This window comes from Vipera berus, assembly GCF_964194415.1.
Source record: "Vipera berus genome assembly, chromosome: 2".
NCBI lineage: Eukaryota > Metazoa > Chordata > Lepidosauria > Squamata > Viperidae > Vipera > Vipera berus.
This window is the reverse complement of record NC_138203.1, coordinates 45,780,666-45,807,861: the sequence shown is the minus strand read 5'-3', so window position 1 is coordinate 45,807,861 and position 27,196 is coordinate 45,780,666. Positions and strand designations below refer to the sequence as shown.

Sequence of the window (27,196 nt, the reverse complement as noted above, 5' to 3'; positions counted from 1 at the left end):
TCTTGTCAATTTCTGGCAGCAGAGCAAGCTTGCTGAAAAGTATTCTTCAATTAATTAAGGTCACAGAACAGAGCTTTTTAACTTGCCCTTAGCATTTATTAAGGAATCACTGTGCCTTGGAGAAAACTTGCTATGGAAGAGATACTTAAAAAGCCTGACAATGTTTAATTTTAAGGCTATGCCTGTCCGACAAAAGACATGAAGATAAAAAAGAGGAATGTCTTCCATTTATTTAGCTGCCCATCTTGCCCCATGGTAATTCTTTTGCTAGAAGTCTGGTAACCCTGTAATTGCATCCTCTTCAAGAGGATGAAACTATTTTAAGTGGAAAATATCTGTCAGAAAGATGATCTTGAAATCATAAAGAATACAGATTTGTGTCCAAGCAGACAAATTTACTGAAGTTATTTGACCAAACATTTAAAATTACAGCTGATTTCTACAAAACGTGTGTACTTTTTGCAATTACAATAGCCTTTTGTCAAAAGTAAATTATTTCTTCTTCTAGGCACAAGCAAAATACGAGCAGAGAAGATTTCTGAAGCACATCATAATGGAAAACAGATGTGTGAATATACTGGGCGGAGTATTAAGGACTTTCTTATGATTCTCTGGGTAACAAAAGCAACACATTCAAATCAATATCTGTAGTTAATTTGAATATGGCCGCATTTGGGAGTCATTGTATCAATAATGCTTGCAAGTCCTCATTAACAGAATGCAACAAGGTTAATAGCATTATTCAATGCCTGAAATGGTTATATAAGTCAGTACTTTACATTCAAACCAATACAATTTTATAGTCTTATAAAACATAGAATAACAGGATTTAAAGAGACTTTGGAGGTCTTCTAGTCCAAGCCCCTGCTCTAGGAGACCCTATAACATTCTGGTTGTCTTTTTAAAAATTTCCAGTATTTGACCATTGACAACTTCTGGAGAAGACCCCCTTCCACTGATCCATTGTTCTCACTGTCAGGAAATTTCTCCTTAGTTCTAGTTTGATTCTCTCCTTGATAAGTTTCCATCCATTGCTTCTTACATATTACATGTGTAACTGAGGTTTAGGCAAAAGTGATTGCCAAACAGAATCATGAGATCTATGACGAACTGGTGAAACTTAAATAGAGAAGATTAAGGGATACATGATAGTGACCTTCAAATGTCTGAAGACCTTTCATGCACAAGATGGAACAGAGTTCTTTATATGATTCCAGAAGTGAGCTCTAAAACCAATGAATGGAACTAATGGGAAAGCAGATTTGGCAAAATGTTAAGAAGAAATTCCCAACAGCAAGGCCTGTTTGTGGCACAGATTATTGAGGAGGATGCAAATTCCTTCTGTTTGAAAGGTTTAAGCACATGTTTCCTGCCTAGGGACCAACACTTCTTTTGAGTTGATAGATGTTTGGATTTTCAGCAACATATGTGTGCTATAAAAAAACAGCTGCCACAGAGATGTGCCCCATCACAAAATACTCATTAACTACAAAAAAGAAAAGAAAAAAAGAAAGAAAAAGAAAAGAACAAAACTTTGGTGAGATTGTTTCCCATTATCTGTTATCCCACAGATCAAACCCTATCAACTCTCTCTCTCTGTATGTGTGTATATATATATATATATATATATATATATATATATATATATATATATATATATATATATATATATATATATATATATATATATATATATATATATATATATATATATATATATATATGTTTTATATATGTTTTATATATATATGTTTTATATATGTTTTATATATGTTATATATATATATATATGTTATATATATATTTACTGTATATATATATATATATATATATATATATATATATATATATATATATATATATATATATATATATATATATATATATATACATACATACAGTATATGCATATGTATATGTCCCCTTCATGGATTACTGCCTTGTCGTGGCGAAGGGGCTTGTGTAATTCAATGAAGCTATGAGCTATGCCATGCAGGGCCACCCAAGAGTTTGGCCACCCAACTCTCCATAGCAGAGAGTTCTGACAAAACGTGATCCACTGGAGAAGGAAATGGCAACCCACTCCAGTATCTTTGCCATGAAAACCCGATGGATAGTACCAAAAGGCAAAACGATATGACGCTGGAAGATGAGCCCCTCAGGTCGGAAGGCATCCAATATGCTACTTGGTAAGAGCAGAGGGCTAGTACTAGTAGCACCAGAAAGAATGAAGCGACTGGGCCAAAGCCGAAAGGACGCTCAGCTGTGGATATGTCTGGTGGTGAAAGGAAACTCCGATGCTGTAAAGATTTTTTCTCCATAGGAACCTGGAATGTAAGATCCATGAATCAAGGCAAGCTGGATGTGGTCAAACAAGAGATGACAAGACTGAACATCGACATCTTAGGTATCAGCGAACTAAAATGGACAGGAATGGGTGAATTTAATTCAGATGACCATCAGGTATACTACTGCGGGCAAGAATCCCTCAGAAGAAATGGAGTAGCCTTCATAGTCAATAAAAAAGTAGGAAAAGCAATACTAAGATACAATCCTCAAAATGACAGAATGATCTCAGTTCGAATCCAAGGCAAACCATTCAATATCACAGTAGTCCAAGTCTATGCCCCAACCACCGGTGCTGAAGAGGATGAAATTGACCGGTTCTATGAAGCTCTACAGCACCTTATAGAACTAACACCCAAAAATGATGTCCTTATCATCATGGGAGATTGGAATGCTAAAGTAGGAAGCCAAAAGATAACTGGAATAACAGGCAAGTTTGGCCTTGGAGTACAAAATGAAGCAGGGCACAGGCTGATAGAATTTTGTCAAGAGAATACAATGGTCATAGCAAACACTCTTTTCCAACAACCCAAGAGACGGCTCTACACATGGACATCACCAGATGGTCAACACAGAAATCAGATTGACTATATGCTCTGCAGGCAAAGATGGAGAAGCTCTATACAGTCAGTAAAAACAAGACCAGGAGCTGGCTGGCTCAGACCATGAGCTTCTCATTGCAAAGTTTAGGCTTAAACTGAAGAAAGTAGGGAAAAGCACTAGGCCACTCAGGTATGAATTAAATCATATCCCTGTTGAATATACAGTAGAGGTGACAAATAGATTTAAGGAATCATATCTGATAGACAAAGTGCCTGAAGAACTATGGACAGAGCAAAATGGTTGTCTGAGGAAGCTTTGCAAATAGCTGAGGAAAGGAGGGAAGCAAAAGGCAAGGGAGAAAAAGAAAGATACGCCCAATTAAATGCAGAATTCCAGAGAATAGCTAGAAGAGATAAGAATGCCTTTTTAAATGAACAGTGCAAAGAAATAGAAGAAAACAATAGAATAGGGAGGACTAGAGATCTTTTCAAGAAAATTGGAGAGATGAAGGGAACGTTTCATGCAAAAATGGGCATGATAAAGGACCAAAATGGCAGGGACCTAACAGAGGCAGAAGAGATTAAGAAGAGATGGCAAAATTACACAGAAGAACTATACAAGAATGAGCTTAACGTCCCTGATAATCACAATGAGGTGGTCACTGACCTCGAGCCAGACATCCTAGAATGTGAAGTGAAGTCGGCCTTAGAAAAACTGAGCAACAACAAAGCTAGTGGAGGTGACAGTATTCCAGCTGAGCTATTCAAAATCTTAAAAGATGATGCAGTAAAAGTGCTACACTCAATTTGCCAGCAAATTTGGAAAACTCAACAGTGGCCACAGGATTGGAAAAGATCAGTTTACATTCCAATTCCAAAGAAAGGCAGTGCCAAAGAATGTTCAAACTATCGCACCATTGCACTCATTTCTCATGCTAGTAAAGTTATGCTTAAAATCCTACAAGCTAGACTCCAGCAGTATGTGGATCGAGAACTACCAGAAGTACAGGCAGGATTTTGAAGAGGCAGAGGAACTAGAGATCAAATTGCCAACATACTCTGGATCATGGAGAAAGCTAGAGAGTTCCAGAAAAACATCTACTTCTGCTTCATTGACTATGCTAAAGCCTTTGATTGTGTGGATCATAACAAACTGTGGCAAGTTCGTAAAGAGATGGGAGTACTAGACTATCTTATTTGTCTCTTGAGAAACCTATATGTGGGCCAAGAAGCAACATTGAGAACAGGACACGGAACCACTGATTGGTTCAAAATTGGGAAAGGAGTCCGGCAAGGCTGTATACTGTCGCCCTGCCTATTTAACTTATATGCAGAGCACATCATGAGAAAGGCAGGGCTAGATGAATCAAAAGTTGGAATTAAGATTGCTGGAAGAAATATCAACAACCTAAGATATGCAGAAGATACCAGTCTAATGGCAGAAAGTGAAGAAGAACTAAAGAGCCTCTTGTTGCGGGTGAAGGAGAGTGCAAAACTTAACATTAAGAAAACCAAGATCATGGCATCTGGCCCTCTCAATTCCTGGCAAATAGATGGGGAAGAAATGGAGGTAGTGACAGATTTTATTTTCCTGGGCTCCAAGACCACTGCAGATGGGGACTGTAGCCAAGAAATTAAAAGACGCTTGCTCCTCGGGAGGAAAGCCATGGCAAATCTAGACAGCATACTAAAAAGCAGAGACATCACCCAGTCAACAAAAGTGTGTATAGTCAAGGCTATGGTCTTCCCAGTTGCAATGTATGGCAGTGAAAGTTGGACCATAAAAAAAGCTGAGCGCCAAAGAATTGAGGCCTTTGAACTATGATGCTGGAGAAGACTCCTGCGAGTCCCTTGGACTGCAAAGTGATCAAACCAGTCAATCCTAGAGGAGATCAACCCTGACTGCTCTTTAGAAGGCCAGATCCTGAAGCTAAAACTCAAATACTCTGGCCAACTAATGAGAAGGAAGGACTCACTGGAGAAGAGCCTAATGCTGGGAAAGGTTGAGGGCAAGAGAAGAAGGGGACGACAGAGAATGAGGTGGCTGGATGGAGTCACTGAAGCAGTAGGGGTGAGCTTAAATGGACTCCAGAAGATGGTAGAGGACAGGAAGGCCTGGAGGAATGTTGTCCATAGGGTCGCGATGGGTCAGACATGACTTTGCAGCTAACAACAACAACATATGTACCATATTTTCCTGCGTATAAGATGACTGGGCGTATAAGACGACCCCCTACATTTCCTGTTAAATTATAGGGTTTGGGCTATACTCGCCGTATAAGACTACCCCTCTTCCAACGCACACCAAATAAAAATTAAAAAACATCAGATTTGATTTTAATATGGTAAATTTTAATTCAAATGCTTATGACATGCAGGTGCTTAGTAGGAAAACTGTCACTTATAAACATAAGGCTGTTTGTCATCAAACATGTAAACATAAAACAGTGCAAGTGGATTAAATAATAATAATAATAATAATAATAATAATAATAATAATAATAATAATAATAATAATAATAATAATAATAATAATAATAATAATAATAATAATAATAATAAGAAGAAGAAGAAGAAGAAGAAGAAGAAGAAGAAGAAGAAGAAGAAGAAGAAGAAGAAGAAGAAGAAGAAGAAGAAGAAGTTGGAGGGGACCTTGGAGGTCATCTAGTCCAACCCCCTGCTAAGGCAGGAAACCCTATACCATTTCAGACAAATGGCTGTCCAGTCTCTTCTTAAAAACTTCCAGTGTTGGAGCATTCACCACTTCTGGAGGCAGGTTGTTCCACTGGTTAATTGTTCTAACTGTCAGGAAGTTTCTCCTTAGTTCTAGGTTGCTTCTCTCCTTGACTAGTTTCCATCCATTGCTTCTTGTCCTGCTTTCAGGTGCTTTGGAGAATAGCATGGCTCCCTCTGCTTTGTGGCAGCCCCTGAGATATTGGGTCACTGCTATCATGTCACCCCTCACCCTTCTCTTCGTTAAACTACACATACCCAATTCCAGCAACCATTCCCTATTTTCCTAATTCACTTTTTCACTTTTCCTAATTCACTCTAAAGCTTTCCCTGCGCAGAGCCTTACGTAAAACCAGCTGCCTGCAATTAGTGCAGGTTCGCATCCCACCAGGCTCAAGGTTGACTCAGCTTTCCATCCTTCCAAGGTAGGTAAAATGAGGACCCAGATTGTTTGGAGCAATAAGTTGACTTTGTAATAATGCTGTTTGGGGGGGGGGGTGAAAGCCCTAATAAACAGGCATATACACAGAATGAAGGCTATTGCTAAGCACATTGATTTGTGCTTTAAATTGTAAGCCACCCTGAGTCTTCGGAGAAGGGCAGGATATAAATGGGACTTAAAAAAAAAAGACCAAATGGGAGATCTGCTCCAGGTTTTCCAGCCAGCCCGCCCAGTTCCTGAGTCAAATGTGTCCTTAGAGCTAAGCCGTTGCTCTCGCTGCTGCCTTCCCCACCTGCCTTTCAAGTTGGGATATACTACAGCTGCTCTTCAACTTTAGAAAGAAAGACGCCCAGACCCCAGCCTGTAAAAAATCACAGACTGCAGCTTCTTCTCCAATTGGTCCCGCTTTCCCTGCGCAGACTAAATGGGAGATCCGCTCCAGGTTTTCCAGCCAGCCCTGTCCCTAAATTTTCAGCACCCGGCGTATAAGACGACCCCTGACTTTTGAGAAGATTTTCATGGGTTAAAACGTAGTCTTATACGCCGGAAACTACGGTATATGTATATATCTGTATCTGTATATGTGTGTGTGTGTGTGTGTGTGTGTGTCACACTTCCAAACAAAGCACTGAGGTGTTGCAGTCATCCATTCTTGTTTCCTAAGCATGCCTATAGGGCCAATACCTTGGTGGAGCAGTGGGCTAATGCCTCCTTAAGTAACACCAGCTGCCTGCAATTAGTGCAGGTTCGAGTCCCACCAGGCTCAAGGTTGACTCAGCTTTCCATCCTTCCAAGGTAGGTAAAATGAGGACCCAGATTGTTGGGGGCAGTTAAGCTGACTTTGTAATAATGCCGCTTGGGGTGTGTGTGTGAAAGCCCTAATAAGCAGGCATATACATAGAATGAAGGCTACTGCTAAGCTTGTAAGCCGCCCTGAGTCTTCGGAGAAGGGCGGGATATAAATGGAATTAAAATAAAAAAATAATAAAAAAATAATACGAGTATTTTTGGAAATCAAAATGATGCTAGAACCTGAGAGTTTACTTGGAGATGTAATTTGTTCTTCCTCTTAAAAAAAATAAAGGATCTAAAACCAAATCAAAATATGAGGCCAAAGCTTCTGGCATGTGCCAGAGGAGTCAGCATTGGGAATATAGTTGTTCTTCATTACAGCACATTTCTAATGGAAAGATCTAGTTGGAGAGGACTAAATTGCCCCAGAAAGTTGCAAGGCATTTAAATAAAAACCATCTTTATTTAAGGATGGCATGTTGCAAGATTCCTGAACTGTAAATGGTGCTTTAAGCCAAAGATGGAACTAAATATTCCCTCCCACCTGCAAGATGTCTTGCAGCTCTAAAATTCAATTATTCTTTGATTTTAAATGGACAGTTGATCACCAAGACACATTATTTTAAAACAAAGCATAATAAAAAGGGTAAACATATTAACCATGAATAATAACTTTTATTACCCAGTATATCTTTGCAGATTACATTAACAGCACTAATTGTCACTATCCTATTTTCCAGTTTATGGCCCCTCATCAGTAGCTAATAATGTTTGTTTTCCCAACTTTTTGAGGGCTAGATAGATACCAAATTAAATGATCTTAAAATTAAGTACCAGCTAAGGGATGAGGTTGACAGTTTCATCTCATTCCCTTCCAAGCTCTTGCAAACCTTGAGAGAAATCATAGCCATTTGCTGTGCAGCTGTTTTCTTCAGCACAAGCAGAAAGAAGTTGACACCATGATGATGATTTCTTACTGCAACTGATGCTAGTTAAAGCTTCAGTTCAAGAAAACCAGGCAATGATATCTTAATCTCACAAAGTTATTACAAGGGGGTAATTCCACCTAATATGATGCTGGCTCAGTCCATATGCTGTGACTAGATGAAGGAATAACCAACATTTTTCTTTGTTTTCATGCATGCATTGGTGTCAATCCAGCCAAACTCTTTGTACGCTTATAAAAAGAAACCTCCTACAACATATTGTGGCCTGTGAACTAGATTTCTACACATTTCAATATTTGAATTCTGAAGCAACCACCTCTTGTGATAAAACAGTTGACACTTTGTTCTAAGAGATTTGTCAAGACTGTGGTAGATCTAAAACTCACAGCCTGCTGAATTTTTAAAACCAAATAGAAAAGGAAGGAAGAATAGCAAAATAATGAGATAATGCAATTCTTTGTATATACAGTATGTATGCCTGTGCATTTGTGCGGAATTATTGTCATGCATGCTAAGAAAAACTTGGCTAAACTGTAGTGTTTGCAATAGTGGCGAATATCTGTAGCTCGGGTGTAGGATGATAGTGAATGTTCCATTCTCTGAGCTTTTGGGTTGATTTGTGAACATTCCATTACCATCAGGCTAGGTAACATCTTCAGCAGAGTTTAGGGGATGTCAATGTCAGTGTTCTTCTGTTTATAAAGGTTTCAGGTGTGGGTGTGTCAAGTGAGGGTCTTGTGATGGGTCTTGTGATGGGTCTTGTGATGGGTCAGGTGTGAGTCATCAGTGAGAATCTTGTGATGGGTGTTGTGATAGGGAGGTTACATCAGGTCAGGGTCATTGGGAGGTGAACTGCTATTGTGGGGGGGGACTTGCACAGGTTGGTTGAGGGTTGGTGCTGTCTCTGTAGTGTTTCAGCCAGAAACCCTGTTTTTTTTCTGCCTCTATTTGGCCACCCTTTGCTAACTTGTGCAAAAGCCAAGATTAGGTATTATTCATTTGTATCTTGGCGTCTTTATCTCTTGACAGGATTACAGAAACCAAAATAATGGCTCAGATATGCAGAAAATCAACAAAAAGGGTAGTTGATTAGCAGGAGGGATTGTTTTTTTTTGTTTAAAGAACAGAATGTTTCCAAAGTTTATTCAGGCTTATAAATATATCCAAGGTAGTCATATGAAAATGGGGTAAATATTAGTTCTAGGTGGCTTTTCCAATTGGTTTAAATGATTTCTAAATCTCAAACCAAATTTGACTAGCTGAAGCTCAGGATATAGATTCAAATAATTGGATAAATCAGCATTATAATAGCCAGATCTGGAGTCTTCTGGCCAAAAAGTCCACGAAGAACATTTTTTTCTTCTTAATGTGCCCTTCTTTTTCATTGAAGAGATGGAGAAGGGAATAAACAATTTTAACAATTTTTAAATCATAGATTGAAAAAATAGCAAACTGATGTTATAATGAACTTTATTCTGAAAAAAAAAATAGATAAATTTCTTTGTGGAATAATCTAAGCAGGTACTATGTATGCAACATAACATTGATTTAAGAAGTCTAACTAAAATATGTAGGGAGAACTTAACGAAACCTCCTCTTCTAGATGCTGCTGAGGAATCCCGTGTTGATGTATCTTGTAATAGCAGCTGCATTAGAAGCTTTAGTCGCTACTGGTTTTGCAACTTTCTTGCCTAAATTTATAGAAAATCAGTTTGGATTTACATCTAGCTATTCAGCTACCTTAGGAGGTAATGTATTTGCTTCATTATACACAAACACCCTTTTAATTTGGTTAATAATGGGATTTAATACTTGGAAAAAAGGAAAACTAGACCATGAAAAGAAAGGCTGGAGTTTTAAGAGTTTTATCAGAAAATATCCTATTGAATTCTGTAAATTTTATGTATGGTAAAATTTGTTTTCCTTGATAAATTAATCAGAATAATTTGGGAATCCAAGCAATATTTTCTGTTCTTCAGGTTATTGTCCCTTGAGGGGCACTGACTCAGGGTGGGGAGTGAAAGAAGCCTGGATTCTCAATTGATAGAATGTTTTAAGCAGGCCCTAACAATCTCAAGTTTGGTTTTTCCTTTATGTTTATAACAGGTTTTTCTGAATTAGTTTAAATATTTATTTCCAAGCTTGCCTTTCAAATTGGGGAAAGGATGCAGTCTCTAAAAAAAAAGTCAGAAACTGCTAAGCAGATCAACTCAAATCAGTATATGAGGCAACAGATAGAAAGGTAGTGTCTCTTAGGATGTAAGATATATTGTTGTGGCTTCTCTTTGGATTGACTTCCCACAAAGAAATAAATCCCACTTTACCACTTCAGTGGGGAGAAGAGTTGGTGCTCCATGCAGACAGTCGGATTCTTGCTGGCTCTTGAACCTTCCTGGTTGTGATGACTGTTTGAAAGTGGGCTCCAGGGAAGGGGGCCTTTGGTGACACTGTAGGAAGAGCCATTTGTCTTTCTTTCTGGTGGTAGTAACCAGACTACTACTCTACAACAGTACTGTGGTCTCCTAGCTAATGTGACAACACCATATGTTGCTGCTGCTGCTGCTGTTATTATTATTATTATTGACAAGTTATTTTTACAATATATACAACTATTCCAAAAAGTCCCCTGACCGTACTGCCAAAATTTGGGAGAGTGTACATTTATTTTTGCAAATGATTTTTTCAGCATTGTAAAGCAAAAAGTGTAAGATTAAGCACACTTATTTTGCCCATCAGGTTGCAATGCACAAATGAATAACATACCTCTGATAAGGTTGACAAAAAGAACTCTAGATTTAAGGAAAACCAGGTTTGATGGTAATTAGGATGCATAAATCCACTATAGGCATTTCTATCTGCAAAATAATAATAATATTGAATAAAACAAATGGTTATTGATGACAATAACTTATCTTTTCATATCTGGTTTTGCGAACCATCAGCTGATCTTTTTTGAGTACCTGAACAAACCAAAAAGCTTTCTGTAAAATGGCATTTCAGTGCTGTGTTCATCATTTGAAATCTTTGATTAATAATTGTTTTACTGGGATGCTATCTTGAATGGAAGGTAAAGAGTCTGGAATTGCCTCCAGCTGTTGTTTCCACCTGCTTTGTTGTACTTAAAATCAGGAACATGTTATTGAGTGAGAGAACATACCAGGCAGGGAAGAAGAACAGACGTGATCACAGAGGATCAGAGTTGTACAACCTTTGGCATTTTATGTCTGAAAGCTGATTTACACATGTATAATCTCATGACACAACCAGTTAAGTGAACTGGCATCATTGTATGAAATGAAACTTTAGTAGCCAAGCACATGGAGAACAAAAATAAAATGTATTTGTGGTAATAAAACCCATAAATTCTGAAATATAAATTTAATAAGTATTTAGAGATTATTTAACAGTGAAGATATTGGTGCTTGTATTTTTATTCCTCTTAACATCTAATTCCACATGTAATTAAAAGCGCTCTCTTGTTAACATGGAGCACTGTAATAACTGTATTTACAAAATCCATTGAACTATAAACTGGACAACTGAACACTTTTTAGCCCAGTGTGTTGTGCAAACACAGTATGAGAGCTAAGTTTACGGTTCAGTGTGTCTTATGCTGTAAATCTTAAAATTGGGTTAATTGACTTAGTCATATAGATAGGCTAAACTTGCTTGTGTTTGAGCTATATAAGTAACTGTAGGAAAATGTATTTTTTTCCACAGATTAGCATTCCAAACCCATTTCTTTTTTTAATTCATAATAATTTCATAAAAATGAAACATGCAAAGAGAGAGAAAAGTAAAAGAATGACTGTTTACCATAACAATAAAATAACCATGTTTAGTTCTCTTTTAGTAGTGAATATATTTATTGTTTTATTTTATTTTGTTTTTAGGACTTGTCTTAATCCCAGGAGCAGCAATTGGCCAAATCATAAGTGGTACCTTAATTTCCAAGCTCCAAATGAATTGCAAAACTATAATCAAGTTTATTATTGCTACTTGTACTGCGGCACTGCTATTAAACTTGGTGTTTGCAATTGCTAAATGTGGGAATGAACCATTTGCTGGTGTTTCTGAAACTTATAATGGGTAAGCATATGATTAAAAGTATATGTTACAATATATAATGGGACACAAGATGCTGATTAAACATTCTTCAGAATTCATTTTATGTTTTATATTTTTATACATCTCAGAGATAATGAAACAGCCCATATTGATGCTGATGAAAACAGCATACATAATGTATTTTCATCACATTGTCTTTATAGTAAAAGTGATATTATGCAAAGCATGGAAAACAAATAAGAAAAAGTAGGGCAAGCCAAAAGACAAATAAAACAACTGCAACTATTCATTATACATCATCAGACCTTACTGTCTTTGTGAATCCTTCACTTTTCATTCACATGTTTGTTTTGTTAATTAGTCCTCATTCATTCTCCCAGTGACACTACATACAGGTAGTGCTCAGCTAACAATCCCTCGTTCAGCATCCATTCGAAGTAACGGCAAAGCTGAACAGGTGGTAATTACCATCAGCCCTCAAAGTCTTCAAAGGCTGTCTCAATACAGGTAGTCCTCAACCTATGATCACATTAGAGCCCCAAATTTATGTTGCTAAGTGGAACATTTGTTAAGTGATTTTTGCCCCGTTTTGTGACCTTTTTTTGCCACAGCTGTTCAGTGAATCACTGCAGTGGTTAAGTTAGTAACACAGTTGTGAAGTGAACCTGGCTTTCCAATTGATTTTGCATGTCAGCAGGTCAGAAAATGTAATCACATGACCTCGGGACACTGCAACCGTCATAAATATGAGTCATTTGCCAAGCATCTGAGTTTTGATCACATGAGCATGGGGATGTTGAAATGGCCATAAGTCATTTTTTCAGTGCTGTTGTAACCTTGAATGGTCACTAAATGAACTGTTGTAAGTTGAGGACTACCTGTAGGCCCACAGTCATGTGATCACAATCTGGGCACTTGGCAACTGGCTTATACTTATGACAGTTGCAGTGGTCTGTGTGAAAAGCCCATACGTCGGAAACTTGACACTGTGATTATATGATCACCATTTGCAACTTTCCTTGCCAGCCTCCCTACTGGAAAAGGAAGGGTTGCAAATTGCTCAGGTAAGTCTTTCCCATCCACTCACTCACCCTGAGCCTTGCTGCACTCACTCTGAAGGTTCCTAGCCACTTGTCCACTTTCACACCCTCTCCACCACCCAGCAGAACCTCCACTGTCCTCAGGCCATGACTCCCTGCAACACACTCTTAAGCCCCTCCACGAACTTTGCTGTGCTTGTACTGTCCCTCTCTGGACACTTGCACATCCTTATACACTCTCTCCCACCCAGCAGTAGCCATCCAGAAGCAGTAAATGCTCCAACACTGGAAGTTTTTAAGAAGAGACTGGACAGCCATTTGTCTGAAATGGTATAGGGTTTCCTGCCTGAGCAGAGGGTTGGACTAGATGACCTCCAAGGTCCCTTCCAATTCTGTTATTCTGTTATTCTATTATTCTTTTTGGTTACATTTTAACTCTTAGTTGTAGTTAGAAATTAGTATCTTATTTAAATATATTCAGCTGAATATTTCAAACAGCTGGACATCCCAGGACTTTGACCCTGCCTCACTAGGGTCATACCTCCCCAGCCACCAATTCATCCTCTCGAGCCCACCTTGCAGCAACCACCAGCTGCTTGCTGGCTTGCTTGCTAACAACCTGAGACTTGCAACTTCCTGGTGGCTCCCCCAATGAGTTTAGTTGTTGGAAGCAGTGGTGGGATTCAAATATGTGAACAACCAGTTCTCTGTGTGGATGCCTCTTCTGGAAGTCCATTCTGGGCCTGGGCAACAAAAAATTAGCTACCGGTTCTGCCAAAGTGGTGTGAACCGGCTGAATCCCACCACTGGTTGGAAGCCAGTAGGAAATTGTGAGAGATGGTCACTTAATGATTCAACTGTAGGTATGGTCATTGCTAAGTGGTATAGTCATGTGAAATTATGTTTTATGACTGCATTGCTTATCAATAAAAATTCCAGTTTCAATTGCCATCATAACTCAAGGGCTACCTAGAAACCACCTCCATGAACTCCAGTGGTCTTCCATTTCTTTACAAAATGAAGAATATAAGATTTTTTATTTTTAAAAATTCCTTGCAGACACATTTAGAAATATTTAGCTCCAATTGTTCATGGTTATTAATGAATGAAAACATGCTATTATGGAAAGTTTATTTTTTATTTCATCTATATATTATTTCTCTGTTTCAGGACAGGCATGTTATCGAACTTAACAGCACCCTGCAATGCCCATTGTAGATGTTTGCCTTCAGACTTTTTGCCCATCTGTGGTGCAGATGAAGTCCAATATTTTTCTCCATGTTATGCAGGATGTACTGCTATTGTTCCTCAGAAGCATGGATTGACGGTATGACCATGTTATGTTATAAAAGAGGATGCTCAGTCTACATCAGATCTAAGTTATGAATGTTAAAAATGCTTTAGACATGTGTCTTGTTTAAAATGTACCGTTGGCAGTCCATTGAACTTTGAGCAAGTCAGTAGCTAAATTTGACTACTTGGAAAAGTAAAACAAATGGACAGGAAACCCAGACAATAACAAGAGAACATAGGAACACAAATGAAATATCTGTCCTCAATAATGGCATGACTAGCTGGACTAAACACTGAATAAGAATAATTATTAGGAGCTGCAACATTTTATTTCACTTCTTACCTACTATATTCTTAATTCCAATAGCTAAGAATAATCCATAACTCAGTGCTGAACTGCTGGCTTCTTGGTGTTATCAAAACTTAATTGTTTTCCTGTAACCTGGTGACAAAATATCTGCAGGAAAACAACCAAGCTCAGAAACTACCAGGAACTTAATATATTCTTAATATTCTCTGTTTAAGTAAATGCAAAGTAGAGAACAGAAGAATAGCTATTTGAATTTGAAGATAAGATCCATATATGGAAACAGATGTTATGCCTAAAATTTGGATGTGGTGCAATTGGTTTATTTAAGGGCCACTGAACTGGCTGAATATATTTTGATATGAAGGTAGATCCATGATCACCAAATGTTCCACAGTTACATTTAGAAATAGAATTCTGTTGCTACAAGAACAATTTTTATTTTACAACTGGCTGAATCATTGGTTATTCAATCTTGCTATATTTCTCTGTGTATATCTAACTTTTCAAAAACAATTTATTTTGTTGTCAGATGAATTTTCAATTAATTTTGGACAAATTAGTTACTTATTTTGTTTATTTGTATTTTTGAATGCATTATTTATAGCACTACAGCAATTGTTCCTGTGTTGTGAATCCCATAGTTGAAATTCAGAATACCTTCCATGGGGCCACTTCTGGAAAATGTAAATCTAAATGCACAGTCCTGCCTTGGTTCCTTAGCTTCTTCTTTTTTGCGGTTGTTTTTACTTTTATGGCAGTTACACCAACAACTGTGGCCATTCTCAGGTAGTTATAATGCTGCTTTTATCCTGTGTTAAATTTTGTAAAATGCAATACAGTATAGCAATTTTTTTAAAAAAAATAAAAACTTATTTCTTCCACCATCCTTTTACAAACACACCAAACTATTTGTACAGTGAGAAAATGATTTCCATAATATGCATATGAGAGAACCTGTCTAATTCCTGGTGCTAGGGCATTCTGGGAAATTAAACTGGCAACCTAGCACTGAGGAAAGTATTCAAGGGTGCAGGGATCAGCAGTAGACCTCCACAAAAGTCCTGGGATGTCCAGCTGTTTGAAATATTCAGCTGAATATATTTAAACAAGATACTAATTTCTAACTACAGCTAAGAGTTAAAATGTAACCAAAAAGAATAACAGAATTGTAAGGGACCTTGGAGGTCTTCTCCTCCAACGCCCTGCTCAAGCAGGAAAACTGATACCATTTAAGACAAATGGTTGTCCAATCTCTTCTTAAAAACCTCCAGTGTTGGAGCACCCACAACTTGTGGAGGCAAGTTGTTACACTGATTAATTGTTCCAACTGCCATGATAATACTGTCTCTATGATGATTTCCCCTGAAGACAGTTTTTCTTTTAAGCCATTGAGATGGAGATTTTGAAATAGAGTAGATGCAATGTTTTTCTTCTTTCTTGTTACATGGATATATTCAACAGTTATTGGTTGAACAATTATAATGAACTTCTGCTTAGAATTCATGCTGGCAGCCTAAATAGTCAAAGCACTTCAGAGGAGACAGCCATTTCTTACCACAAGTAGTGGCAAAACAATATATGTTGTACTGTTACAACAGACATCTGCCCTACCCTTTTATAATTGTATTACAGCATCTTATGCACATTCATAGTGGGTAAAGTTTGTGTCATGATATACATCATGGTGCACATTTAGTCAATTTTGTTATTTCTAATTTTTATTCTACCATTTCTTCTGGTCCTATTTGTATATGCCTAGGTGTCTGTGTCCATGTGTTGTTTTACAGAACTCTCGTGTAGTATGAAAATTGTTTATTGTTTTTTTAAAAGCATTTTTTAATTTTAAGTATAAAGAAGTAAATAGAAAAATGATTTCCAAGTGGCAGTGAACAGAAGAAAAATGACTGGAAAGTCACTATGCTAACATTTTCTTGAATTACTTTTTATATGTTTAATAACTTACAGTATTAGTTTTGTCTTCTATTTTAACCTTGGCATTTCAAGAAATACACTGCACAGTTAAAAGAATAGCAATCATATGATAGTATCTTTTGAAGGGTGGTATGTACCATATTAAACAGTGAAACAAACTTTTATTTACAGATGTGTGCCAGAAAATCACAGATCATTTGCTTTGGGTGTTCATATGCTCTTTCTACGAATATTAGGTAAGTTTAAAGCTTGACAAAAGACATTTCATGGTAGGAATAATATTGTCAGTCTAAGGACTATAGATTTAAGGGGCAGACAAATCTGACCCAAAACCTGAGAGTTCTTCCAAAGGCCGTTGGCTGTCATTTTTTCCCCCTTCAAAGTACACATGGATAATAGTTTATTACAATATTATCATTGTTCTGACTTACTAGGTACTATGAGGATTATAGTAGAGAGAGAACTATTCCAGTTTTGCACTATTATTATTGGAAATCCATCCCTTCCTGCTTGCTTTGACTGCCATAAATTTCACTAAAAAATTTTCACTGAGAACTTACAGCTCAAGTTTCCATTTTCCCCCCTCTATGCATTGCTTTATACAAGGCTTCTAAAAACATAAAAATAGTTTTTCTCATCCCCAAAATATATTTTGCTTCTCATTTTTCTCCTTATAATAAAATGTCAAACTATACAATACAATTTACTGCAATTTAATCCTATAGCATGCATTCCTTATTTTCAAAGATCTCTTTTTGTAAGTAGTCTTAATCACATCCTCTCCTTCTTCAAAGGAAGTCACAAAAGCCTGTACAGCTTTGTCTAACCTCCCCAAAATCATGTTGCTATATTAACTTATTTCTTGGCCAAGAAACTGGGCTAAGTGAAACTATGCACAAAGGCTGCAAGAGATTGCTGGCATCATTTCTGCCACATTTTCTAGAAGAAGAAGAAGAAGAAGAAGAAGAAGAAGAAGAAGAAGAAGAAGAAGAAGAAGAAGAAGAAGAAGAAGAAGAAGAAGAAGAAGAAGAAGAAGAAGAAGAAGAAGAAGAAGAAGAAGAAGAAGAAGAAGAAGAAGAAGAAGAAGAAGAAGAAGAAGAAGAAGAAGAAGAAGAAGAAGAAGAAGAAGAAGAAGAAGAAGAAGAAGAAGAAGAGAAAGTTAAACAGGAGAACAGTCTAGGTCTTGACCTAACTGAAAAAGATAGCATTTTCTAAAAGGAAACTGATCTATTTTCTGAATAGGATTGAAAAGGTCAAGTAAGCAATCACTGATAGTTACAAAGCTTTTATGAAACAAACTGCAGCCAGGAAAACACATTTCACAATTCAGGAAAAACTGCTTTCCATAAAAAGCGACTGTGCATCAGAAAACCTGTATAGGTAATTCCTGAGGAACATCAGTGGCTAAGGAAGCATCAAGGATTCATTCAACCCTAATTAATCCCTAGACTCCTTTCCCTAATAATGAACTTTAAAACTATAAAGAGATGTCCAAGTATCCACAAAATCATCTTCTTACTGGCAATGTTGACAATTTTATGTGAGACCACATGAAATGTTACTATTTGTTGATGTGAATTTGCAAAACTTAGGAATGAGATTGCAAACATCTTAAAGATTTTAGCCACTTAGAAGATTTTTCAGAGATTTTAGCTCTTATGAAATCCTGTGGGGGTAGAACTAAAAGTAGCTAACTTAAAGGGATAAAGATTTATTCAAAAATGAACTAAATGATTTGTCTACTGTTTTAGCAAGGGCCTACTTGTTGAGTTCATTTGCACATTAACATTTCTAAATGTCTCTAGATCCTTATTTTCTATTTTATAGTTTCAGTTATCTGTAGCTGGTATTTTCATATAATTTTATATCACTCCATCTTTTGCAGGCACTATTCCTGGCCCAATCCTTTTTGGTGTCTCAATAGACCATTCTTGCACTCTCTGGTCTGTAGATAAATGTGGACATAAAGGAGCATGTTGGACCTATAACAACAACAAAATGGCATATTTGTTAGTTGGTATAAGTAAGTATCTTTATTTTCCTTAAAAATGATCAGCTTATACTTTTATAATTTATGTCATTCTCTCATTTCTTTGATTTGGTATACAATAAAATATGTGTTAAAACAGTCAGTTTCTTTTTGCTCTTCAGTGTCTAAAACAGTGTTTCTCAACCTTGGCAACATTAAGATATGTGGGATTTCAATTCCGAGAATTCCCTAGCCAACCATGCATGGAGAGGAGAAGTAATTTCCTTCTGTGCACGGAACGGAGCTGCCTGCCCTTTTTGGTAGGCAGATCTTTTCTCCGTTGATTTAATGACCTGCACAGTCACTTAATGATCACACTTGGGAAGGCCGCATTAGAGATCATTGGGCAAGGTAATCATGTAGGCACCTCACTTAATGACTACAATTACTTACAACTGCAATGGGCAGGTACCATTATGGCAATAAGTTGAGAGTTATTTATAGTAGGGATCACCTCATAAGTTGTCTAGGTGAACCAATTCAAGCCCATAACAAAAGTTATTTGAAATTTATATTGAATCAATCTAATATTTATTAATTACAGGCTGAATGGATCAAACACCAATTCAGCAGTTTTAATCAAAGGAAAGTGTTAACTGGCCGAGATCAGAACATAGGCATCCCTATATAATTTGCAAATCTTGTTTTTTTCAGATTTTTAAGCAGTGCAGGTCCAACCCTATTGTCCTGTTATAATGATACATATAGAAATCTATTGTTGCTGTATAATTACTGCTTAGAAGTTTGTGTTTTTTTTCCTTTTAAAGCAAGATGATAAATAAATAGCAATGTTTAATTTAATCTTTGCTTAATTTATTTTTGCAGGTGGTTGTTCCAAAGCAGTTTCTCTAATTTTTACTATCATAGCGTATGTGTTATATAAGCCTCCCCCAGATATTATTGCAAAAACACAAGATCAAACAAGCACTTCAGTACATCTCTAAATGAAGAACATCTATTCAAGAGAAAATCAAAGAAAAAATCTCAGTGATGTCCAATGGCAGCTGTAACCTCTGAGTACCAGCACTGGAGGACTCTGAGCAAGTCATTTAATTCTTTTTTAAAAAATAAATAAATAAATAAATAAATACACTTTTACTTTAAATCCATTTTACTTCAAGCACACCTCAATCACATGAAATTATTTTCTCTCTCAAGAGAATAGTATGATTTTTGCAGTGTAGAACAGAGGTCCCCAACCTCCGGTCTGTGGACTAGTACTGGGCCGCAGCATGCCAGCAACTGGTTGACACAAACAAGCAAAGACCCATCCGTGAGATGCAGGCAACACACAAAACCATGCCCCCTCCAGTCCGTGGAAAAACCTCTTTCCATGGAACCAGTCCCTGGTGCCAAAAAGGTTGGGGACCTCTGGTGTAGAATGTCTAAATGTTCTAACCAAAAGGTCATCTTTAGAAACTCATTTAATTGGTTGTAGGAAAATAAAGATTTCCATGGGATATGAAAGTACTTTGACAAGAAACAGTGTCTTCAATTTTGGCCTGTAATAGGCAAGCTCAGTCTTTCAGTCTCAGTGCCACCATCTTATCTGTTAGGATTCAGGACTCTGAGAAGATTATGGGCCAGAATAAAAACAAAACGAAATAAAATTAAATCTGTTAACATGACTACTAATCAAGTAGTTAGTATTTTTTTCATATTAATACATTTTAAAATTATGCCTTTATGTATTTTATTTACTTTCCTATTTCTACTCTGGTAAGTACTCAAAGGTAGCTTTCAAAATTAATGTCCCCACCTCAAAATACCTGCTTGCCCAAGATTAAAAACATTTACTAAAATTAATCCTAGCTTGTGCACTTAAACCATTGAACAATTAATTTTGTAAATACTGAAAGAGGAGGCCAGGTATTATTCCCAAGGAAATACACTGTATAATGTGGGAACAACACAGAAGGGAGGTCCAATTTTACAAGCTATAAAAATTGGTTTTTTAAAGCTCATTTTCAGAAAAGCAGCCCTTCAGATAGTGAGATCCTAAGCTCTTTAGGATTTGGGGGATCAATGCCAACACTTTGGGGTGTTGGATTAGAAGACCCCCAAGGTCCCTTTCAACTCTGTTATTCTGTTACTTTAAATTGTTTCTAGTAACAAACAACTGGCCCTGTACAGATATTTTGATATAGGTATCATATAATGCTTGAAGTGTATACCAGAACAGCCTAGTTGTCAGAGCTTTTTTTTGCTTCAAATGCAATTTCTTCATATTTTTCAGAGATAGGCCCATATTAAGTATATGGGGATAGTCACGATAGGACATAATCAAGGCATGGATAGTCATCATTAAATGTGACTGGTTCAAAACAAGTCCCAGCTGATGTATTAGGTGTAATTATTCAGAAGTGCTATTTACCTCAGCTATGATGTATGAATCCAACGATAGCTAAGAAGCAAGGACCATTCTCAGTAAACCATTTTCCCCCCCCCTTATGGGAAGTGAATTCCATCTGAAAGATGCTGAATCTCAACTCCCACGTAAATTTTCCTATTTACCAACAATATATTTCACCATATTTTTCCTGATCCAATCCTCTTGTATCCTTGGAGTTGAGTGAGATAGGTGAGGATGTTTTAGGTTTGTCAGCATGAACCCTTCTTTGAAAATTTCAGCTGAACCCCGAGGATTATCAAAGATTGTCAGCCCTGGTGCTGAACAGTAGTCCCCCAGCACTAGATTCTGTTCATGGCTTGATAGGCTGTATTAGAGCTATTATAAAGTGATGCCTTCATGGCCAGTCCTGCCAGGCAGCTAAAAGGATATCACGAGATCCAAGAAGTCTGGCAGAGTTTGTACTATTTCCTTTCAGCTTCTGACATAAGTCATCTACCAAGGGAACTAGTGTAGTTTCTTTATTATGACCAACTGAAAGGCTAATTCATACATATGTAGAAAATTAGTACCATTCACATTTCTCTGAAGTTGCAAGGCCACTGTTTTCTTGATCACCTTTCCCGAAACTAGAATATTTGAGAATGATCTATAATTGTATAGATCTTTCATGTCAAGGAAATTGTTAATGGCCAATTTAATCATCTGGAGGCAGAAATAACAGATTAAGCTATTGCTAGGTTACAGCCCTAAGACCTGCCCTAAAGCTGGTATTAAAACTGAGACAGATCTAATCAACTCGGTTCACTAAGAACAATAGAAGTAGCCCACACTGAGCCAGTTACTGCTTCACCACACTCAGCAATCAAAACAGTTCACCAATTCTATTCAAAATGGGTCTTGGGCTATTTCCAAGGACTTGATGGGCTGTGACTAAGACTTTCAGCACTGACATATTAATTTCAGCACTCATAGCATTTCAAATATTCCCTTGATTCATAAATGCTAAGTGACATTTTGGCCTATATTTATAAGAAATCTCTGGATGCAGGTATCATGAGAGACCATTGTTATTTACATTTATGAAGCATGGAGTACATACTACCCTGCTGTAGTGCTCATCTATTTGTTCTGTTTCATACTGTTATCTGATAATTGTTTGGATTGTCAATAGCAAATCAGCATTGTAAATAAGGCTGTTGAATGGGGGTTCTAACTGCAACATGTAAGCAAGATACTAGATCAGGGAAAGCAGCTATAACTTAATCAACCCCACTCTCTCTCTCTCCATGCGTGTAAATGTGTGTATGTGTGTGTATCACAAAATGGTTTTATTACTTTAAAAGAAAATTTATAAAAAGATTGGAAATTCCTTTTCCAATGCTCAATGTATACTAGTCACTGTAGTGTGATAAGTGATTTTATAATGGTTACACATGTTCTCAATATTTTTTTTGAGAATATGGGTTTATTAACAGTTAACTCTGTGGATAGTTTTGTAACATTGTTGTAAAATGAAAAGATGGGGAAAGAAAACCACCTAACCTCATTTTAAGCAAGTTAAAATATGTGGAAGTGCCTTCAATATTTGAACCTTGGGGTATGTAGTTGGTGGCTGCTCCAGATTCTTACATTTCAGAGATTTGCATTTGACTTCTGCATAGAAATGTGATACTGTACAGTACTTTTCAAATTGCTTTGGAGCTCCCCCTTACGATTTAGAAAAGTTTTGTTACAAAATCGTTCTTTTTAAAATTGCTTACTTGAAAGCAGCAGGCAGTTCATTATTAACCTTGTTATGCATATTTTTCTATGGAGACTATTTTTGTCTATGTTTTAAACACCTTTATTTCAGAATATTTAAATTTCATAAGTGTATGGAAGTTTAGTTATAAATAAAGACATAGATAATAATTTATTAAACTTACATGCTACCCAACTCTCAACTATTGTGAATATTGAATAGAAGGAATATTGTAGTATCTTTTGGCCTCCCTCACCCCAATTTATATATCAATTTAGCCACTCTGCACATCTGATGAAGTGAGCTGCAGCCAAGAAAGCTTCTGCCTTTTAATAAAATGTTTTAGTTGGAAAAGGTGCTATGAAACTCCTTCTGATTTTTGTCACCATAGACTAATAAAGGTTTCCTCTACAAGATAATCAGATTGTATTGCCAGAAAATCATCTTTGAATATGAAGAGATTCTGCCTCCCATAGGAAACTTTTCTAGCTGCAGTCAATAAGCTGTTCTTTAAAAGTTTCCAGGATGAAGTTCCTAGGCTCCTGTTGAGTGCTGGTGTGCAAGCATGTCAGGAATATATTTTTTGAAACAAGAAATAAAAGGCAATATTTTATGCAAATAATCTGAATGGACAGCATTCAGTTGTTTCTAAATACTTTTGCACAACATTTTAAATGAAAGACATTTATTTTAGATAATTGTACAATGTAAATGATTATGAAAATTTACTTTGTTCAGTGAGAACCTATATAATTTATTTATACTGATTAAAGCATTTTCAAAGTTGGCATTACTGCATTTGTATTATGGACTCTGTTATTCTTGCAAATGACTAACCATGGAGTTAAAATGGAGGCATAAGAATATATGTGGACACCACACATGTTTGGGGCCCTGTTCTGGCACTGTGGCACCTAAACAACCATTGTTGTTTTATGGACTCTGTTATCCTTGCAAAAGACTAACAAGGGAGATACAATGTAGGCAATGGAGTATGTGTGGATACCCATGTGTTGATGGTCTTCTTTTGCCAATTCCAGACTCTCTACCCCATGACTTTTAAAAATATATGCATTTCAAATTCTGAAGAATGAGAAGCTACATGCAGTAAAGCACCATCTTATCTATATCAGCTATGTCAAATGGTGGCGAACCTATGGCACGGGTGCCAGAGGCGGCATTCAGAGCCCTCTCTGTGGGTATGTTTGCCATCACCTCAGCCCCGCCTCCCCCTGCAGCCCCCTTCTCATCAGTAGTCCCCCCAGAAAGTCGCTCCTGAGCGTGGCCCGCATGGAGCAGTGCAGCCAAGGACATGGCAGCCAGGCAATGGGGAAAAGACTCCACCCTCGCACTCCGTGGCATGCAGTTGATGTTGCGGGGCACGGGCAGAGAGTCTAGCTGCCATGATGCTGCTGGACCACCTGGGTGATCTGCCGCGGGCTGTGGAGGCAGTGGGTAGCCCTGAGGGTGGGCAGAGCAGGGGGCGGAGTGGGGTGAGGGCAGGGATGCAAGGTGGGGGTGGGGCCAGTTTTTGGGCACTTGGTCTCTAAAAGGTTCACCATCACTGAGCTATGTCTATATCTGTCTTTCACTTTTACATATAATAAAAATAAGGGGTGAATGCAGTTTAGTGCTTTGAAGAAGTGTCTGCTTATCCAGATAACTTCAGTGGTGTCCATGGAGTGTAGAAAAAAAATCAAGATGGCAGCCACAACAGAGTAATCAAAGCCCTGCCTAATTTTTTTATGTATATCATGTGTAACACAGAGAAAACAGGCATGGCTTTGATTGTATCATCAAGACCATCATTTGACTTTTAAAAAAAAACATACCCACACCCTCTTGGCCATCTTAATTCAAGTCCAACACTTCACTATTATACCACCTCTGAAAAGACTGTTGTCCTTGGCATGGTCATATTTATTTGCCATACATTGATAGTAGTTTATTCAAATGAAATAGAATCACTCTTACAATTATAATCTTGATATGCTGCCCACTTGCCTTTCATTTTTATTTTACATTTTTATTCTTAAGAAGACCCAAGTTCCAATTAAAAGTTAAAAGTGAGTCTTATAGACAACAGTTAGACACTTTTCAATGAAGAAATTTTTAAAAAAGTGTCCAAATGTATTATTCTAGGGAAATGATTAGAAAGATTAAATAAGAAAGGCCGCTGTGTGTATTTGGGGTGGGATTGAGGAGAAAGCAAAGGAATTATTTCATCCATCAGTTAATATAGGTTCAATTTTACTTGGGACATCTTTTTCGTCTAACAAGAAACAAGCAATTGGATTAAAAGCACCTTGGAACATCACCAGAAGTAAATATGCCTTTACATATGCTTGTTTTAGCCAAAAGAAGGGCACTTCCATGAGATGTCATTCTGTTACTCAATTCTTATGCAATGGCAACTGGAAAGCAACCTGTTCTCAAACCCCAAATCACAAAGCAAGAGTTGCATTTTGACTAGTGCTGCACTTTTGAGAAACGGAACTTCCACCTTGCTTTGCAGATTTGAGGAGCTGCTTTGCTTGAAACATCATAGCGGAGAAGCACTGCTTTGAACTTTGCAAGACTCTACAAACACAAAGTAAATAACGAACATGCTGTTTGCCATTACTGGTCAACAGGTGGTGCTATTGCCTCTTATAATATTTGGTAACTAAGTATTTAGGGTTTGTTCATTTGAAAAAAATCCCAGCAAATACCTTGTAGGACATGTAATACGTTTTCATGAAAGCTCCTACCATTTTTTTTTAAATGGAGACTTTTCTCTTTAAAAACAAACCCTCAGACTCCCTTTTAGTATAACTGAAAAACAGGTTACCTACTCAACTTCAGCTCTGCACTCAAAAGATGCAGAGGAAAGGGCTAAGCTCAGCAAAATAAACAATAGTTGCTGCTGTTGCAGTTACTATTGTTAGTATCTCTTGGGATCTCAGCATGCAGCAGCAGAAGTAACTGTTGACTCATTAGCTGAAAGCAAACAAATCACAAAAATAAACAAAACCACTTCTGAATTTTCAGGGAGAGCATGGATCCTGAAAACAAGGAATGTTGTTACATTTTTGTCAGATGTTGCTACTCTGTACAACCCTACAAAAATGTTTTGAAATTAATCACCTAGACAGGTCTGGGATTCTGTCTATCACCAAGATAACTCTATGAAACCGATGGGACTGGTCAAAAATTGAGGTCACATGACTCGGCGTCATGTCATCATCAACAGCGTCATCTACTGTTAACTGATTGGAAGGATTCCAGAAGCCATGTTCTGCCTGCTTTCCCTGTTAATTCTTTGCAATCTAATGAAAAGAATTAAATAAAATGAGGCTCAGCAGTCTGCCCATCAACATCATAACAATACAAAAACTGAAGAGAATGGGACCAGGTTTGCTTTTGGAGGGGGGAAGTTGTTGGGAAATGAAAGATGTTGAAAAATTATCGAGGTCTGTGAAGGAAAAGAAGTAACACTCTCCCTCTTAGATCTAACAATTTTACAACATCAATTTTTCTTCTTGATCCTACAGCACTACCTGTTCTCATTCTTGGTCCATGTGTGAAGTAGCCTAAAGTTATTAGCTGTGCCAATGGTGGGATTCAAATACGTTAACAAGCCACTTCTGGAAGTCCATTCTGGGCCTGGGCAACAAAAAATTAGCTACCGGTTCTGCCATAGTGGTACGAACCGGCTGAATCCCACCCCTGAGCTGTACTGATATAAAAGTAATCTCCCTTTCCTTTTCCTCCACTCTGATTTCAACATATGTTAAAACTGTAACACTCTCTGAACAGAGATGAGTGATCTTCCCTTGTATTCTGTATTCTCTAGCCATGCTTGGCACAACCATTTATCTCCCTATTCATTGGAAATTGGTTTCTTCCTAATTAACATCACCTTTTTCTTTAGAGCTAACTTTTTTTCAGGCTTCCAACAAAGGAGAAGATAGAAGAGCAGAATTCCACTGTTTTGTATGAAGAACTAAGATTGTTTTAGAAACTATTGCACTCGAATAATATTCTGAACTGTACCTTCATTTTTGATAAACCTATTTTCCTTGTTACAATATATGTGGCATTAGTCAAGAACATCAAAATGGTGGATGCAAATGGCAGATGGAAGCACCCATGAACAAAATCGGGGCATGGCTTTGATCATCCAGCCCTACCTGCCACTTTGACATTATGAATAGCTCTTTCAGATTTTCTTAGTCCAGAAAATAACAAGGGATATATTGAAATGCTTTTATTGTTTATTCACCACCTTCTTCAAATGATCAGTTTCAATTACCCTCTCTCCTCTCTCAAGGGACGTTCCCTTGGAAAGAGGAGATCTGGTTCCTTACTAGCTAGTCAATTTCATTATCCACTCAGAGGACAAAAACAATACACAACCATGCCACTGGCTGCTTCTGTCCTCTGTGTGGCTATTTCTTCTCTGACATGTGCCTTATGTTTCTTTATTCCATATTGTTTTAAGTTGGAAGTGTCAAAGGGAGCATGGGAGGAGAAGCAGACAAACCAGCATAGAGAAAACCAGACAGATGTTTGAGGTGAAATTCCAGCTCTTCATGCTGGAAAGCCATGATAGGTGTCCATTTCCCCCTTCTAGCTTGGTAAAATAC

General features: G+C 37.3%; 1 protein-coding gene across 3 annotated transcripts in view; it reads left to right on the top strand.

Annotated features, from left to right (window-relative positions):
• The window catches only part of SLCO4C1 (solute carrier organic anion transporter family member 4C1), a 726,014-nt gene that overhangs the window by 21,956 nt on the left and 676,862 nt on the right, over positions 1-27,196 (top strand). For 2 of the 3 annotated variants that reach the window (XM_081320268.1, XM_081320269.1), the window contains 8 exons: positions 509-615; positions 9,406-9,550; positions 11,696-11,891; positions 14,081-14,237; positions 15,118-15,299; positions 16,617-16,681; positions 18,331-18,468; positions 19,300-20,207. In XM_081320268.1, coding sequence (XP_081176394.1) covers positions 509-615; positions 9,406-9,550; positions 11,696-11,891; positions 14,081-14,237; positions 15,118-15,299; positions 16,617-16,681; positions 18,331-18,468; positions 19,300-19,418 — 1,109 coding nt within the window. In that variant the 3' untranslated portion in view covers positions 19,419-20,207. The remainder of the gene's footprint in view (positions 1-508; positions 616-9,405; positions 9,551-11,695; positions 11,892-14,080; positions 14,238-15,117; positions 15,300-16,616; positions 16,682-18,330; positions 18,469-19,299; positions 20,208-27,196) is intronic. The other variant, XM_081320270.1, reaches the window with a different exon arrangement.